Genomic DNA, 16,413 nt, shown 5'->3' with positions numbered 1-16,413 from the left:
CAAGAGTTGAAGGAGTGGATTTTAGGTGGTGGTCCAGAATGATTTCCAGAATAATTCAAAGTCAACTCCCCAGGAGAGTGGCTGCCACTGTGGTGTGTTGTTCCTGCAGCATTCCCTTGACTTCCCAGAATCTGGAGCATGGTCCCCTAGAGCTGTGATCTGGGGATTCAGAAGCTGTTGCTGCCACCACCACAGCTGCCCTGTCACAGCCAGGAAACTGGAGAGTAAACAATGGAATGTTGCTGCACTGCAGGAAAATGTCGTGTTTTCGTGTCTTCTCTTCTGTAGAAACAGTGAAAGCATGGCAGGAACACAGCCAGTGACACGCTGGCACCAGCTCATCCTGGCTTGTGAGAGCCCACTTTTAAATTTTAAGGCATTTTGTGAGGTGATTGTTAAATGCATCTTTTTTTTTTTTTTTTTTTTTTTTTTTTTTTTTTTTTTTGGAGACAGGGTCTCGCTTTGTTACTCAGGCTGGGGTGCAGGGGTGTCATCATACTGCAGCCTTGAGCTTCTGGGCTCAAGCGTTCCTTCCACCTCAGCCCCCGGAGTACCCAGGACTACAGGCACATACCACTATGCCTAGCTAATTGTTTTATTTTTTTTTGTAGAGATGAGGTCTTGCCGTGTTGCCCAGGCTGGTCTCGAACTCCTGGCTCCCACCTTGGCATCCCAAAGTGCTGGGATTACAGGTGTGAGCCACCACACTCAGTCTAGGCATTCATTCTTAAAAATGGAATATAAGCTTACAATGAAATACATTATATCAAAAATCAAGGTAATCAGTGTTCAAAACTCATCACTTCCTAATCATTCTGCTACGTTTTACCACGATCTGTGATTCCGTCGAGTCTAGATTAGAGAGACTCCATGGCAGCGTGCCGGTGCACTGCCGCCCTGCTCTTTCCAAATTCATGTTTAGTGGCATCATGTGGGCAGCCTGGAATTGGCCCTGGTGGGAATGTTTACATCATGAAAATGGAAAATGCCACAAATCAAAGGTGTTTCTTTTTGAGACCCAGTGCTAAACATTTACCAGCATAGCACTCCACCTAAGAGCTTTTGACTACTGGAACTAATTTCCATCACAAATCCTAGTAGCAAGAGAGTCTGGAAGATAGTTATTAGCTTCCCAGCTTCCTCAGTCAGATGAACTATGAATAGGTTTTGGGGGAACCAATCAAGTGAATCCAGCTTGAACAAAGAGGTCCAACGTACATCTAATAAGAGCTTGCAAAAGAATAAAGAGATTTGGGGAGCACCTCTGTCTGAAGATGGGATGACTTAGAATTGTCCAGAATGACTATGAGCAGGTTAACAGCAAGTAGACCTATAGATTTCTTATCAGCAACAAAACATTTTCTGAATGCTAAGGCAATCATTAATTTGTAATTCTCTACTAGGTTAACCTTCATAATTCAAATGAAGTTGAAATAAAGACTTTTTAAGACAAGGACTCAGAAAGCTTGCTATTTACAGCCCGTTGTTTGCATTTACACTTTTCTTCACTGAAAAAGAAACGGAACCTGGAACAGAAGAATAGCCTGCAAGAAGCAATGACTACCAGAAAATCGGCAAACTTGTGGAAAAGTTTAGATAAGCATCGGTTGTAATGCTGAGTACTTTTGGGGGAAAGGGGGTTAAAAATAAGATTGAAATTAGACACTGGACAATAATACAGAAGAACAAAGCAATGCAAAAATTATAAGCAACCCAATAGTTAAAGGTGAAAAGCCCACTCATAGCAGAAGAAATTGAATGACCAAAAGCCATGTAAAAAGGTACTTAAGCTAGCAGTCAAGGAAATCCAATTGAAAATGAAACAGTCTGTTAATACCACGTTTTGGCAAGGCTGTTGGGGAAACAGACACACTCCTGGACTAATGGTGGATCTGTAAATTGTCACAGTCACTAAGGTGGTTTTAAAATATGTCTAAAAATTATTTGATTCTCCATTTTTCAAAAGGTGGAGCCTAATTCCCTCGCCGCTAAGTGTGGGCTGTGTTTGGTGACTCAGTTCTAGTGAGTACAGTGTGGCAGAAGTGATGGTGTGTGATTTCCAAGACCAAGTCATCAGAGCTCCTGCGCTGTCTCTTGGATCACTTGCTTGGGGTGACCCAACTCCCATGTCATAAGGACACTGGAGAAGTCCCATGGAAAGGCCCCCAAGAAAGTGAGACCTTTTGTGAACAGCCGTGTGAGTGTGTCATCTCAGAAGTGGATCCTCCAGCCCCGGTCAGGCCTTCTGATGATGGTGGTCCCAGTCAATGTCTTGACTGAAATCAAAGGAGACTTCTGAGCAAGAGCCACGCAGCTAAGCAGCTCCTGATTCTGACCCACAGAACCTGTGAGATAATAAATATTTGTTATTTTAAGCCATAGAATTCAGGGGTATAATTCACGGTTATGTGTCAATAAGTAACTAACCTACTTTGGAGTGCAATTTCACTAAATCCAATAAAGGTAAAGATTTGCATACTCAACAGCCAGGCAATATTTTACCCAGGTATGCAGTTCAGAGAAATTCCTGCAAATATATACAAACAGACACACATGGGGGTATTCACTGCAGCAGACTTTTCCATCAGTTGTGTAATTTATACCACTGGGTATTCATACAGTGGAAACGGTTGAGCAGCTAAAAATTAATTAACCAGGTGTATGTGTGTGGATTTAGACGGATCCCAGAGATGCAACACAGAGTGAACCATGCAGGTTGCAAAAGCATATGGGTGGTGTGATACCATTTATGTCAATTTAAAGATAGACACAGCAATACTACAATATTTTCTATATAGTTACATCAAAATGTGGACAAATTTAGAAGCAGGGACAGGAAAGCTATGTTCCACCTCCAGAACGGAGTTGTTGCTGTGGAGGGAGGGAAGTGGAGGAATAGAGCAGGTGGCGAGGGTTTCAGTGTAACATGTTATTTCTTTAAAAAAAAAAATATGAGCAAAGAAGGCAAAACATCGCGAAATCTGGGGTGGTGGGCACATGGGTGCATTATGTCATTTGCTAAAATTTCTTTCTTTGAAATATTCTTTATTCCATTAATGCAGATTTTCATTCTGCTGCTGTTGTTGGATTTCTCCTTTGTTTGCAGATGCCTGCGCCTTTTCCAAACCTGCTTACTTCTCAGCCTTTTCTTTTTGTCTTTATATCTTTTCTTCTCACGCTGATATTTCTTTATGAGTTTGCATTCCTATTTCATAGACACCTTGCTGATAACTTCAGGGCATAAGACAGAAGTCTGTAAAATTGTCCTGTCTTGTATTATGACATTGTTAGCAGTAGCGTTTTGATCTACTTGAAAGTTCTTCCTTCTCTAATGATGCAGGACTTTTACACATACCCTTACATTAGTGTTTTTGCTTACTCATTCTTGTCTGATTGGAAATCTCTCCAAACCCAGTGTTTGCCAACTGGCATGCCCCTGCAGGATTTTTAACAAGGGAACAAAACTGTTTTATAAGCGCTTAGCCAAATGTCCAGTGTCTAGCTGGCCTTTGTTGAGAGCATCTTTGCTGGAGTAAGATGAGATCTTCTTGTCCCCACCATGTAGCTCTTGGACTGAGAGGAGGAGATATATATATATTTCTGGGTTATTTGAGGCCTTCTGCAGTTTTTCCTTAATCAGAAGCAATGCATGAAAAATCATAATCTTCCCAGGTTGTTACTCCTGGGTCCCTCCAGCCGACACCTGTGACTTGCAGGTAATTTCTCATCTTTATGTGCAGGTTCCGGGTCTCAGGCCTTCCATTCCTAGCCACCTTGCATACTGGGAGTTATGATCCGTGAGTAGCTAGAGGAAGAAAGCTGCTGCTTCACGGTGGTGGGAGGGACGGTGGTGGGTTTGACCTTGGCTGCTTTAATAAAGCAGTTCCAACACAGTCAGAAGGGTGGTTGCCTGCTGGTATGGTTGCTGTCCCTAAGTCCCTGAAATAGAAGAGAATTTGGGTAGATAAAAATCTCTTCTTATCTCTTTACTATCTGACTCTTTTATTCTGTCTCTGACTTCAAGGCTGCACCACTGATGATTGGTTATTGTAATCCTAACTGTACTGATTTTACGAAAGCTTCTTCCATACCCTGGCACTGGTGTTGCTGAGAATATCATTTTTTGGGTGTGCCTTCGTGATTGTTTTTATAGGAATTTGGCAAAGTATCAGGGCCGGCTAGGCTCTGTAACTTTTAGCATGCAAGATCAATATTGTCCCTTGAATGTCTAGTAATTGGAGGACACGGATTGCTGTCAGGTCTGCGAGAGATGCCATGTACTTCTCCAGCACTCTACAGAGAGCTCAAGAATCAATTGCAGTCTTTCAAGTTCTTTCAGAAGTCCATCTAAGACTTTTAAGAAGTCTTAAGCTCTTTGAAAAAGTTTCAGGGACAAGTTAAGATGCATTTCTCCAAATGTTTTTCTTCCTCTCTCTCTGGTTCATTACCACAAATCTATACAACATAAATTAAATACTTTAGAGCTGTGCTTCTCAGGCTATTTGTGAGGAAGGACCAGTTTTAATTTTTTCCTTCTTTTTTAGTTTCAGTCTTTTGTAGACTGATACTTTAAAAAATAGTGTAAGTGCCAGGCACAGTGGCTCACGCTGTCATCCCAGGACTTTGGGAGGCCTGGGCGGGCGGATCATGAGGTCAAGAGATCGAGATCATCCTGGCCAACATGGTAAAACCCCATCTCTACTAAAAATGTGGGGTAAGACTCGTGTCCCAGCGTGGAGACAGTTTAAAGAATGAATTCTTTCTTACTCTGCATGTTCATTCCATGTAGACTTATTCATTCTGTTCATTATTGGATGAGACCCACCCACCCTGGGGAGGAGAACCTGCTTTACTCCAGCTACCAATTAAAAAGCTAATGTCATCCAGCAGCACACTCACAGGCACATCCAGAATCACGTTCAACCAAATATCTGGGCACCCCGTGGCCCAGTCAAGTTGACACGTAAATTGACCATCACAAAAGGGCATCATTTCAAGTTACAGTAAATGAGGCTCTTCAGTTTATTAAATTAATTTTTTTAGAGACAAGATCTCCCTCTGTTGCCCAGGCTGGAGGGCAGTGGCAAGATCATAGTTCATTGCAGCCTCCAATTTCTGGGCTCAAGTGATCCTCCTCCCTCAGCCCCCTCAGTAGCAGGGACTACAGGCGTGCACCACCACGCCTGACTAGTTTTTAGAATTTTTCTTTAGAGACACAGCCTCACCATGTTGCCCGGACTGGTCTTTAACTTGTAGCCTCAAGTGATCTTCCAGCATCAGCCTCCCAAAATGCTGAGATTACAGGTGTTAGCCACCATAGAGAGCCTCTTCAGTATATTACTCTGTTAAGAAATGTACCAGTTCCTTGACCCAATTGACGGGAACCATCCCTTTCGGTTTTAAGCTCTCAGTATCTTTTCTTTGATATGACCATTTAGCCAGCCTCCTGCACCCAGGAAATGGATTCTTCTTCAGCTCTGACACTTCCCATTCAAGTAACCCCCTCTGCCTGACATAGCCAGAGCTTGCTGACACCATTCAGCACTGGAACCCACTGGTGTTTTGCTGCTCACACCAGACCCCTTGGCACGGTGGTTTACACGCCAGCCAGCCTCTCCCGGAGGCTTGCCCTTTGTCAGGTCTTACCGACCTTCCTTTGTAACGCAGCATGTAACCCAGGCGCCAGTCGGATTCATCCACGACTTCTTGTAGCCCCTGCATCGGCTTCATATAGCCCTCAGCCAATGATGACTGGTGATACGCATTGAGCAGATGCCTGCTGCTAAGTACGATGCTTTCCAGATCTGATCTTTTTAGAGTCAGAGTCTTGCTCTGTCACTCAGGCTGGAGAGCAGTGGCATGAAAATAACTCACTGAAGTCTCAAGTTACTGTGCTCAAGTGATGCTCCCACTTCAGTATCCCAAGTAGCTATGACTACATGTGTGTGCCACCATGCCCAGCTAATTAATTTTTTTTTGTCTTTGTAGAGACAGGGTCTTGCTCTGTTGCCCAGGCTGGTCTGGAATTCCTGACATCAAGTGATCCTCCTGCCTTGGCCTCCCAAAGTGCTGTGATTACAGATGTGAGCCAGCCTGCCTGGCCCTTTAACTTATTTAATATTTGCAACAGTACTATTCTATTCGGTATATATTAAACCCCCAGTTTTACAGAAGAGGAGACAGGCTTGCAGAGGTTAAGTGACTTACTTAGCTGGCTAATATGGGCAGAGGTAGGATTCCAATCTAATGCTATTTTTGACTAGAAAGTGCTGGTTCTTTTAAAATTTATTTTATTTTTATTTATTTATTTATTTTTGAGACAGAGTCTCCCTGTGTCACCCAGGCTGCAGTGCAGTGTCAGGACCGTGGCTCACTGCAACCTCTGCCTCCCATGGTCAAGCAATTGTCTTGCCTCAGCCTTCCAAGTAGCTGGGATGACAGGCACCCACCACCATACCTGGCTAATTTTTGTATTTTGAGTAGAAACTGTGTTTTACTATGTTGGCCAGGGTGGTCTCAAACTCCTGACCTCAGGTGATCCACCTGCCTCAGCCTCCCAAAGTGCTGGTATTACAGGAGTGAACCACCGCACCCAGCCAATTCTTAGCCATGAAACCACTCCGCCCATCTTCGTTCCTTAGACTGGCTAATTTGCAAGCAACAGAAATTCACTGGGTACAGTTCTAGAGGTTGGGAAGTCCAAGATCAAGACACCTATCAGTTTTGTGTCTGGGAGGGCTGCCCTCTGCTTCCAAGGTGCTGTGTTGTTGCTGCAGTTTGCCACGGCGGGAGGCAGAGACACGAAAGGCCTTGGGCAGTTCCTTCCAGCCCTTTCATAAGGGTGTTAATCCCATCCACGAGGGAGGAGAGCGACCCCTCTCTTAATACTGCCACACTACAGTCTTAGGTCCCAGTGTATGGATCACTGGGGGACACTTTTATTCAGACCATTTCACTGCCTTATGTAAAATACAGAAAGAGTCTTTTCATGACAGTCTCTTAAATATCTCACCATGAGTGAAACTGCCATTGAAAATATTTATTTATTTTTGTTGGTTGCCCTCTATAGTAGGACCCGTCTTTCCGTTTTAGTTCCGGGAGGAGGTTTGTCTTTGCTATGAACTTGTATGTTTCCCTTCCCTTAGCTGAGGAGAGAATCTCGAAGCTTGGGTTTCCCTAGGCAGCTTGGAGTGAAATTTAGTCCCTAATTGCAGCAGCTGTTTTTAGCTTACTTAGGATAATGTTGTTTCCTTTCTTGAACACGACTTTATGTATCTATATGGATGGTTCAATTGCACGTGTTTTCTTTCCCACGAGACTTTGAGCTTTTTGGATGCCAGAGACTAAATGAACTGAATGTGTACCTAATTTTGTAAGCTGCCTTTTTTCAGAAGCAAATTATGTTGGTATATCAAGTGGGATTCAGTTGTGACCAGTTTTCTCTGCAAAGTACTCAACATTTATTCTGTGGCTGAACTGGGGCGTGGGTTGGGTGTGCTTGCTTGAGTATAATATCCTTATTATGACTGTAAAATTTTGTGTAGTGAATCCAGAGCTGCAGACAACCAGGTAGAAGGTGACAAGAGGAAGGGATTTACAAAACGCTGAGAAACTGTGGAGTGGTGCATGGTGGAGTGGAAGGAATGCTTTCTGTACTGACCTCAGTGGGTCTTGCTCCAGGTAGCAGATTAGATAAGAACAGAGCAGGTGTCTTCCCATACTGATGAAGACTTAAACATTGGTTAAGATAACAGCAGGTGAGACTCATCTAGTGAGGCTTATCTAGCAGATGAGATAAGACCAGGGCAGGTGTCTTCTCCTGTTGACGAAAAACGTCAGTTAAGATCACAGCTGGTGAAGCTCGCTGGGTGTGGGACGGGTGGGTGAAGCACACATGGTGTTACTCAGGGTTGACACCTCCTTTTCTGGACCATAGACGTCTCAGTCTGTTTTGTGCTGCTGTAACGGAATACCTGAGACTGGGTTGTTTATAAAAAGCAAGGATTTCTTTCTTCCAGTTCTGTAGGCTGGCAAGTCCAAGGGCAAGGGTACTTTATCTTTCAGGGGCCTTCTTGCTGTGTTATCCTGTAGCAGAAGAGGAACAGAGCATGAGTGTTAGAATAAAAGAGACAGAGAAGGGGAAGGGGCGGAACGCATCCTCTCTGTTGTTGAGATGCTCTTGTTGCCAAGGCTGGAGAGCAATGGTGTGAGGAGTGGTTCAGCTCACTGCACCCTCTGCCTCCTGGGTTCAAGCAACTCTCCTGCCTCAGTTTCCCGGAGTAGCTGGGATTATAGGCGTGTACTACCACGCCTGGCTATTTTTTTGTGTTTTTAGTAGAGATGCGGTTTCACCACGTTGGCCAGGCTGGTCTTGAACTCCTGCCTCAGGTAATGCACCTGCCTTAGCCTCCAAAAGTGCTGGGATTACAGGCGTGAGCCACCACTTACGGCTCAATTCATCCTTTTATCAGGCTCTCACTCCCGTGATAGGTGCTACGCTGCAGTAACAGCATACATTCTGTCCTCATGACCTAGTCACTTCTTAAAGGTCCCACCTCTCAACACTGTGACATTGGGGATTAAGTTTCCAACACACAAAATTTGGGGGAGTCATTCACATTATGGCAGTGGGTATCAGTCCGTGCTCAAATGACCAGGACACACAGCCCCAAGGAATCAGGACTGTCTTTAAGGAAAAGATAGAGTAGCGAATATTCATACACGCGATTTTCCCTTTTAAAGCTTTTGGGTCTGACAATTAACTTGGAGAAAAAAGGAGGTGGTCACTGAAGTATTCTTCTAGAGAAAGATTCTTGTATTCTATTTAAATGTAAGGATAGATTTGGGAACATCTGACCTGTAACTAGCTGAAGATTACCCCTTATAATTGGCAACTGCACGTACCCTTTGTAATTAGCAGCCTGCATCCCTCGTTGTCCTGTGGGTGTGTGCGTTGTTAGCCATGGAGAGAGTGAAGGGCGGGGGGCTGGGTGTTGCAAGCTGACGGTTGGCTCTCGTCTCAGCCATGTGTCCGTTTTACTTTTTGGGGTCCTGAGCATTTGGGAGAGTTGTCCCAGTTGTTGTGACGAGCGAAAAGCACCTTTGATAGAAATAGAGAAAGCAGGAAGTGTAGCCTACTTTGTAGGAAGATAATGAATTCATTTTTAGACATTTTGAGTTTGAAATGAGGGTTTGACATCCGGGTGGAAATGTCTGGTGCTTGGCTGCGGCTGCTTAATGGAAACAGCATGTAGGAGGCTCGCGTTCTAGAACAGCTTCCGGCACTAAGTGGCTTTGTGCTCGCGGCGAAACCTTGTAAGTCCCAGGCCTTTCGCAGGGCAGCCGCTGCCCGGGTCGCCTTCCCGGAGCTCCGGCACGAAGTGTTCTCCCCCCACTCTTTGCGATGGGCTCCCTGTGCTTCCTGCCTGTTGGCCCTCATTCTGCTCAGAGGTTTATCCATCCTCTTAGTCCCTTTGCTAGATGAGGAGGCAGAACGTGACGTGCTCGGCGTCTTGTTCAAAGTCACAGAGAGCTTCACTGGGCGAGCTGGGCCAGGGGCCGTGTCTCCCCGCTTTGGAGAGGGTGGTCTTGCTCACTGCCCCCTCCTTGTCTCTGCCTGTTCTTCACTGCCCTGCATGGTCTCTGCTGTCCTTTCATCTCACATCGCTTCGTCCTTAGCCTGGAGCCAGTCAGCCTCGCGTTAGTGGCAACTTCTCAGCCCCATCGGTGACCGTCTGGGTGCAGGAGCTTGGTTCTGTTGGTCTGAAAGGATGCTTCAGCGTCGAGGGTGCTGGAAGCAGCCTCACTGGGGGGCACCTGAAGGCGGCACTCCCCTTACCAGCGGGGCAGGTGTGATGAGCGTTTCGGAGGGCGTGTGCTCGCTCACCACCCACGTCAGCTGCACCTGCGTCTCGGCCGGGCTCGGAGAGCTGCGTCTGAGATGCACACCGCCGCCTGTGCTCAGAGCTTGGGCGTTTTCTACCCGTTTTAAGTGCGGTGTGAGTGCGACGCCCGTATTATCTGGGAGAAATGAGGCACCTGGATCTCTGCTTGACCACAGCCAGGACATCTAGTCCCTGGGCATCCCGACACCTCTGGGGTTCTCCGTCCTTCCTTACAAGCATCAAGTGAGAATTTAGCAGGCCCAGAAAAGGAGCCAAGGATATTGCCATTTGCATCTAGTTTGCTGGGGATGTGGTGTGCCATGATTAACGAGGACAGCATGGTTCAAATTCGTAATTAAATGGGGAGAATGAAGTAAGATGGACAGTGAAGGAATGGGAAGAAGCTGAGTTCCTTTGGAAATGGCTCAGGTCGTTGGGACCCCGGAAACACCCTGACTTTCCCTCTAGAAATGTCACCGTTATTTTTAAAATGACACTGGCCGTCTGAAAACCAGACGGCCCTTTCAGAAAGGAAAGGAAGAATGAATGATGATGTCTTTGTTTCCCTCCCCTGTTGTCTCTCGGGCAGGGAAAAGATGCCGTTCCATCATGTGACTGCTGGCTTGTTGTACAAGGGGAATTACCTCAACCGGTCGCTCTCTGCGGGCAGCGACAGCGAGCAGCTGGCCAACATCTCCGTGGAGGAGCTGGATGGTAAGGAGGCCACCCTGTCCGGGGGGCTGTGTCCCAACCCAGGCCGGCGTTCGTGGCTGCTGTGAAACTGAGTTGAAACCTGGGCTCTGCCCACGCCTTGGCAGGCGTGGCCAAATGTGATCATGACGTGATAGCAAAGAGTTCAGACAAACTTTTGCTCAGGTCACTTTTGTGTGTGTGTGTGTGTGTGTGTGTGTGTGTGTGTGTGTGCAGGACAGACCTGTCAGCCTGAACAGTCTGTGGTGGATATTTTGGTTTCCTTGGATATTGACTCGAGGGGAGCCTTCACCTCTCTTAAAACGTGTTTTCCAATTTCCAGTCTTTATCACCGGTGGGATTGTCTGGTTTCTGTGCTGGTGCTGACAGTGGGGTCCATCTGCAGGGGAGGCTTAGACCCTGTTAATGGCTGTTGCTTGACTTCTGGCCATGGTGCTTTGAATCCTGCCCAGATCAGAATCATCTGGAAGCTCCATCGAGGTGGCAGTGGATAGCAATTATTTTAATTGCCTCTGTTCCTTCACAACATGGCACAGTCCTGGGTGTTCAAGGCAGGGGTGAGGGACGGACATAAGCCTGGGAACACGATGACTAACTTCATCCTGGGACAGTGTCTCGCTGTAGCTTGCATAAGCCAATCCTCTAGCTGAAAAAGAAATTAAGAATAGGAAAAACAAGTTTGTTTGTTGTTGGTTTTTTTCCTGGAATAGAGAATCAGGTTGATTGAGCCTGATGCATTTTTACTTGGGCCTCTGCTGAGGTCAGACCAGAATCCGGTTTCCCTGGTGCTTCTGAATGTTTCGTGGCTTCTAATAATATCATTTTAAAGCACAAAGTGTAGATTTACTTTCTCAAGAAGTCAAAGGTGCCCCAGGTGGCCCACGTATTTGCTTTCAGGTGTCATGGTTCAAATCAGTGTGCTTTGTAGGTGCATATTAGGGAGCCTCATTTTCCCCAACAAGAGGGTGGAGGCCGTTCGGCTCTGAGCTAGCGAAGCCAAACTCGCTTTACAGCAGGCAGGCGGTGAGGGAGGGGAAGAGGGCAGGCCCGGAGTGGCCTCTCCTCCTCCTGTCCGTTCTGCCTGTGGCTTATTTAAATGCTTGCTTGTTTACATGAAGGAAGAGGGTAACAGAGGGCGTGGCCCTGGTGGGCTGGGTCCAAGCAGAGTCTGGGGGACGTTTGAGGAAGTGCGGGTGGTGGGTGCCGAGTTAAGATATCTAGGGCTCGCACCTGCTCACTGTGATCTGGACAAAGACCGGTGGCCTGAGAGGACAGCAGGGACCCTCGTGTCTTCTGGTCTTGGGTTGAGCGAAAGGTGTGCTGGTGTAGGACTCAGAAGCAGGACATGGAGCACCTCTCCAAAGTGAGCCCACGCTGGCGACCACGAATCAGGCTGAGGCTGCACTCGGGTGGTGCCTTGGTCTGTTCATGCCGCTGTAGCAAACACCGTAGACCACGTGGGTCCGGAAGAGCAGACATTTGTTTCTCGCAGTTCGGGAGGCTCGGATGGGTAAGATCAAGGTGCCAGGAGACGTGATGTCTGCGGAGGGCCACTTTCTGATTCATAGATTTCACCTTCTTGCTGTGTCCTCATGTGGTGGAGGGGTGAATAAGTTCTTTTTGGGACTTGAGTCTGTAAAGGCACGGTGTTAGCGTGCTTTGTGTTGCTACAACAACGTAGTACAGACTGAGCGGTTTATACAGAGAAGAAGTACTTCTGGCTGATGGTTCTGAAGACCGGGAAGTCCAGGTGCATGGCACTGATACACAGTGAGGGCCTTCATGCTGTTTCATTCCGTGACAGAAGGGGGAGATGAGAGGGTAAAATCGAGAGCCAGAGAGAGCCAAACGCACTTTTTTTTTTTTTTTTTGAGATGGAGTCTTGCTCTGTCACCAGGCTGGAGTGCAGTGGTACGATCTCAGCTCACCGCAACCTCCACCTCCCGGGTTCAAGCTTCTCCTGCCTCAGCCTCCTGAGTAGCTGGGATTACAGGTGTGCATCACCGCACCCGGCTAATTTTTTTTTTTGCTTTTAGTAGAGATGAGGTTTTGCCATGCTGACCAGGCTGGTCTTGAACTCCTGACCTCAGGTGATCCACCCGCCTCAGCCTCCTGAAGTGCTGAGATTACAGGCATGAGCCATCGTGCCCGGCCCAAACTCACTTTTATAACAATCCACTCTCTGGGTAATGAACTCCCCACTGAGATAATGACATTAATCCATTCATGAGGGCAGATCGTTCATAAAATAATCACCTCTTTACCATCCCACCTCCTAGCACTGTCATGATGCCAATCAAATGTCCATGTGAGGTTTGGAAGGGGCGTTCAGACCATAGCAGACACTAATCCCCTTCCTGAGGGCTCTGCCTTCCTAATCACCTCCTGGAAGTCCTCACTCCCTGATGACATGGCACTGGTGATTAGGTTTCCACAGAGGCGTTTTGGGAGCACCCAGACATTCAGCTCACAGCAGCTACGTTTGGGAGCTGAAGCCAGGGTCAGGCTTTTCCCACCTCTGGGAGTCTTCATGCTGAATGGACATTATTAGGGCAGGTGGTGCGTTCACGTGGGATGGACGTTTCCTTGTGTTTGAGTAGATCCCCCAGGCTCAGTTGTCAGTTAGCAGGAGGGACCCGCTGAGTGGCCCTGGCTGTGAGAACCGAGCAACACTCTCTGTATGTTCTGGGCAATTCTTTAAGAGGTTAAAAGTCACTAACCAAATGGAGTTTGGAAATCGTCTGCGGCTTTCTGTGTTCTGCTTCCTCCTTCCCACCTTTGCCGTGAGTGATCAGGAGATGATTTCTCTGTGGCTTCTCAGCGCAATGGCTTTTTGTTTTCACTGTTAAATTCCAGCTCTGCTAAGGCAATTGCTCAGTCCACTGTGGGGTTGCGTGGCTTTTCAAGAGGGCTCTGGCTGGGTTTCAGCCCTCCTCTCCCTACTTGGGCACCCTTCTGAAATGCCCTCCACTTTCTTGGACAAACAGAAAAAGCACAAAAACTTGCTATTTTAACCAGGCAAAGGCAGCTTGAGAGAAACGGAAAGGCGCTTTTTCAGTATGCAGATTGGCGGGAGTCATTCTAGGCGCCCTCCGAGCACTGGCAGTAGCTTACTGAGCGAAGGCCGGCTGGTGAAGACGCTGTGCCTGTCCTTCCGGAGGGTGATCCAGCCTCTCAGCCCGGGGAAGGGCCATTTATTTTCTGACGGAAGATTCATTTTACGTATTTACTTAGTTTTTGCCAAGGTGAACACTAGAGTTATGACTGCTCCTGCTTTATTACAGGCATCTCGGGCTCCGGACCTGACGGTGCAGATGTGTTCTGAGTTTAGAGCAGGCAGGCAGGGTCTGGAAACCAACTGGCTTGAATCCACTCAAATGACTGCGGTTTGGTCTCGGGGAAGCCAGTTTCCAGGGCCCTGTGGGCTTGCTGTTCTCTCGGGCTGCTTCGTGTCAAGGTGACCCTAAAGCTCTGCTGGTTGGGGCCACCCATTTATCCTCAGAGGACAGGCGGTGTTGCACTGGGAGTTGATGAGTTGGACGCTGATGGATGCTGCAGCATCCTTGGTGGTCTGGCTGCCTTGAGCATCGTCATTAGTTGGGTACCATCCTTACCTGCCCTCCACCTCCCACCCTGCAGCCTCTGCAGCCTTCTGCTTGTAAATGGCTACAGGTTTCCCACCTGTTCGTGTTTATCACCAATGATGGCAAATCCCTGTCCTTCGGTGGAAGGGCCAGTGGTGCACACTTCACGAGTGGTTATCCTCTGAAAACGGGCAGCAAGGAGACCACGTGTCATGCAGGTCATCTCTACCTGCAGTTCACTTCTGGGCAGTTCCTGTCTCTTCTCTTTTAAAGAGAAGCTCAGGAGGGAAAAATGCAAAGCTGTATCAGGATGACCAGGTTAAAGTTGGGAATCACCCAACCAATCAAGCTCAGCAAAGGTGGATGAATGGAGACAATCATTCATTCATTCATCCATCCATCCATCCATTTTCATTCAGTCATTACAGGGAGGTTTAGTAGGTAGAGGAGGAGATGCTTTCTAGCTAATACAGGAAAATCATAATATTCATAGCCTGTTTCCAAGGGGCTTACATCTATCTGGGAAGTTTACGCATATACGAGATTTATTAGCAATATCTTATATTTTTAGAGTGCAATATATGGGATTTTATTAGATATATGCATTATGATTGTTGAAAAATAGTTTTCTCAATGCTATTTATTGAATAATCTCATGATGCTGTCTTTTTTTTTTTTTGGGACAGTGTCTCACTGTGACCCAGGCTGGAGTGCAGTGGCGTGATCTTTACTCACTGTAACCTCCACCTCCCAAGTTCAAGCTATTCTCCTGCCTCAGCCTACCAAGTAGCTGGGATTACAAGCATGTGCCACCATGCCCGACTAATTTTTGTATTTTTAGTAGAGACAAGTTTCACCATGTTAGCCAGGCTGGTATCGACCTTCTCACCTCAAATGATCTGCCTGCTTTGGCCTCCCAAAGTGCTGGGATTACAGTCATAAGTCACTGTGCTTGGCCTTGAAATGCTATCTTAATATTAAACTGAATTCACCTCCATATGATGTTCATCTATTTTCCTTAATATATAATGTTCCATTGTATATAAATATATCTTAATTTATTTTCCTATTTTATTCTCAGTGGGTATTTGGGTTGTTTGCAGTTTGGAGCTATTAAGAAATAGCTACTAGCTATTTTCCAGTTTGTGAAAATCTCTTTCTGTTTCTGGTCTATATATTCATAAAAAAATCTTCTTCTCCAAGTCTTCCAGATGATGGTACCTTTCTTTGGCATGAAAATTTTAAAAAATATAATTTATATTGCTTTTATTCTATTATGCTTCATGACTCAACATTACGAAGTTTCTTTGTAGACTCAGTATTTGTTAGTAAGCAGGGTTTGAAAAGAACCTACCCTTGACCAGGCGCAGTGGCTCACGCCTGTAATCCCAGCACTTTGGGAGGCTGCGGCGGGAAGATCACTCGAGCCCAGGAGTTCGAGACCAGCCTGGGCAACATAGGGAGACCCTGTCTCTACAAAAAATTAGCTGGGCGTGGTGGTGCATGCCTGTAGTCCCTGCCACTTGGGAGGCAGAGGTGGCAGGATTGCTTGAGCCCAGGAGTTCGAGGCTGCTGTGAGCTGTGATTATACCACTGCATTTGCACTTGAGCCTGGGTGACAAAGAAAGACCCTGTCTCTAGGGAAAAAAGAAAAAAGAATCTTGCCGTCTTCACTTTATCCCAAACCTGAGATACTATCCCTTTTTTATCCCTAGACTGGTGAGCGATTGATACGCACGCCGTCTCCAGTTTGCAGAAGACATTCACGTAGCCAGTGGCTCTCGGCCGAGGTGGGGTCTGGACAGCCCCTCCTGCTGCTGTTGGCTCCGAATTCTCCCTCCGTGTGGCCTGTTCTGCCCCTCTCCTCTCCTTCCCATCCCCAAACTATTCTTGTACACTCATCCTAGGAACATTCTGGCTTTCCCCTGCACTGTGCAAATAACCCAGGATGGGACCGTACCAACCCATGGCTGTAGTCAGCTGTGTTCCCCACACGAGCCTAAGAAAGGGCGCTGCTGAGGTGGGGCCGGGCTCGGAAAGCAGGTGCTGTGAAGTGCGGAGCGGCTGCCTCGTGCTCTGCTGTCAGCGTACCGCGGTGACTCAGTCTTCCTCCGTCAGCGCCACTGCGGCTCCCAGCCTGGGTGGAAATTGTGTCTCTCCAATTTCATTGGTGGGGCAATTAGCAAAAATTCACATGTGTGCACGTCTCAAAATTAATATTTCTTTTTCTTTCT

At 46.9% G+C, this 16,413-nt stretch overlaps 1 protein-coding gene across 7 annotated transcripts in view; it reads left to right on the top strand.

The window, feature by feature from the left end:
- The window catches only part of CALN1 (calneuron 1), a 611,938-nt gene that overhangs the window by 145,164 nt on the left and 450,361 nt on the right, over positions 1-16,413 (top strand). For all 7 annotated transcript variants that reach the window (XM_074390736.1, XM_074390733.1, XM_074390735.1 and 4 more), the window contains one exon: positions 10,474-10,598. In XM_074390736.1, the coding sequence (XP_074246837.1) occupies positions 10,474-10,598 (125 nt within the window). The remainder of the gene's footprint in view (positions 1-10,473; positions 10,599-16,413) is intronic.

The sequence above is a fragment of the Saimiri boliviensis genome, chromosome 20, assembly GCF_048565385.1.
Source record: "Saimiri boliviensis isolate mSaiBol1 chromosome 20, mSaiBol1.pri, whole genome shotgun sequence".
Taxonomy (NCBI): Eukaryota; Metazoa; Chordata; class Mammalia; order Primates; family Cebidae; genus Saimiri; species Saimiri boliviensis.
The sequence above is the reverse complement of the archived record's forward strand: the minus strand, read 5'-3'. Positions and strand labels throughout refer to the sequence as shown.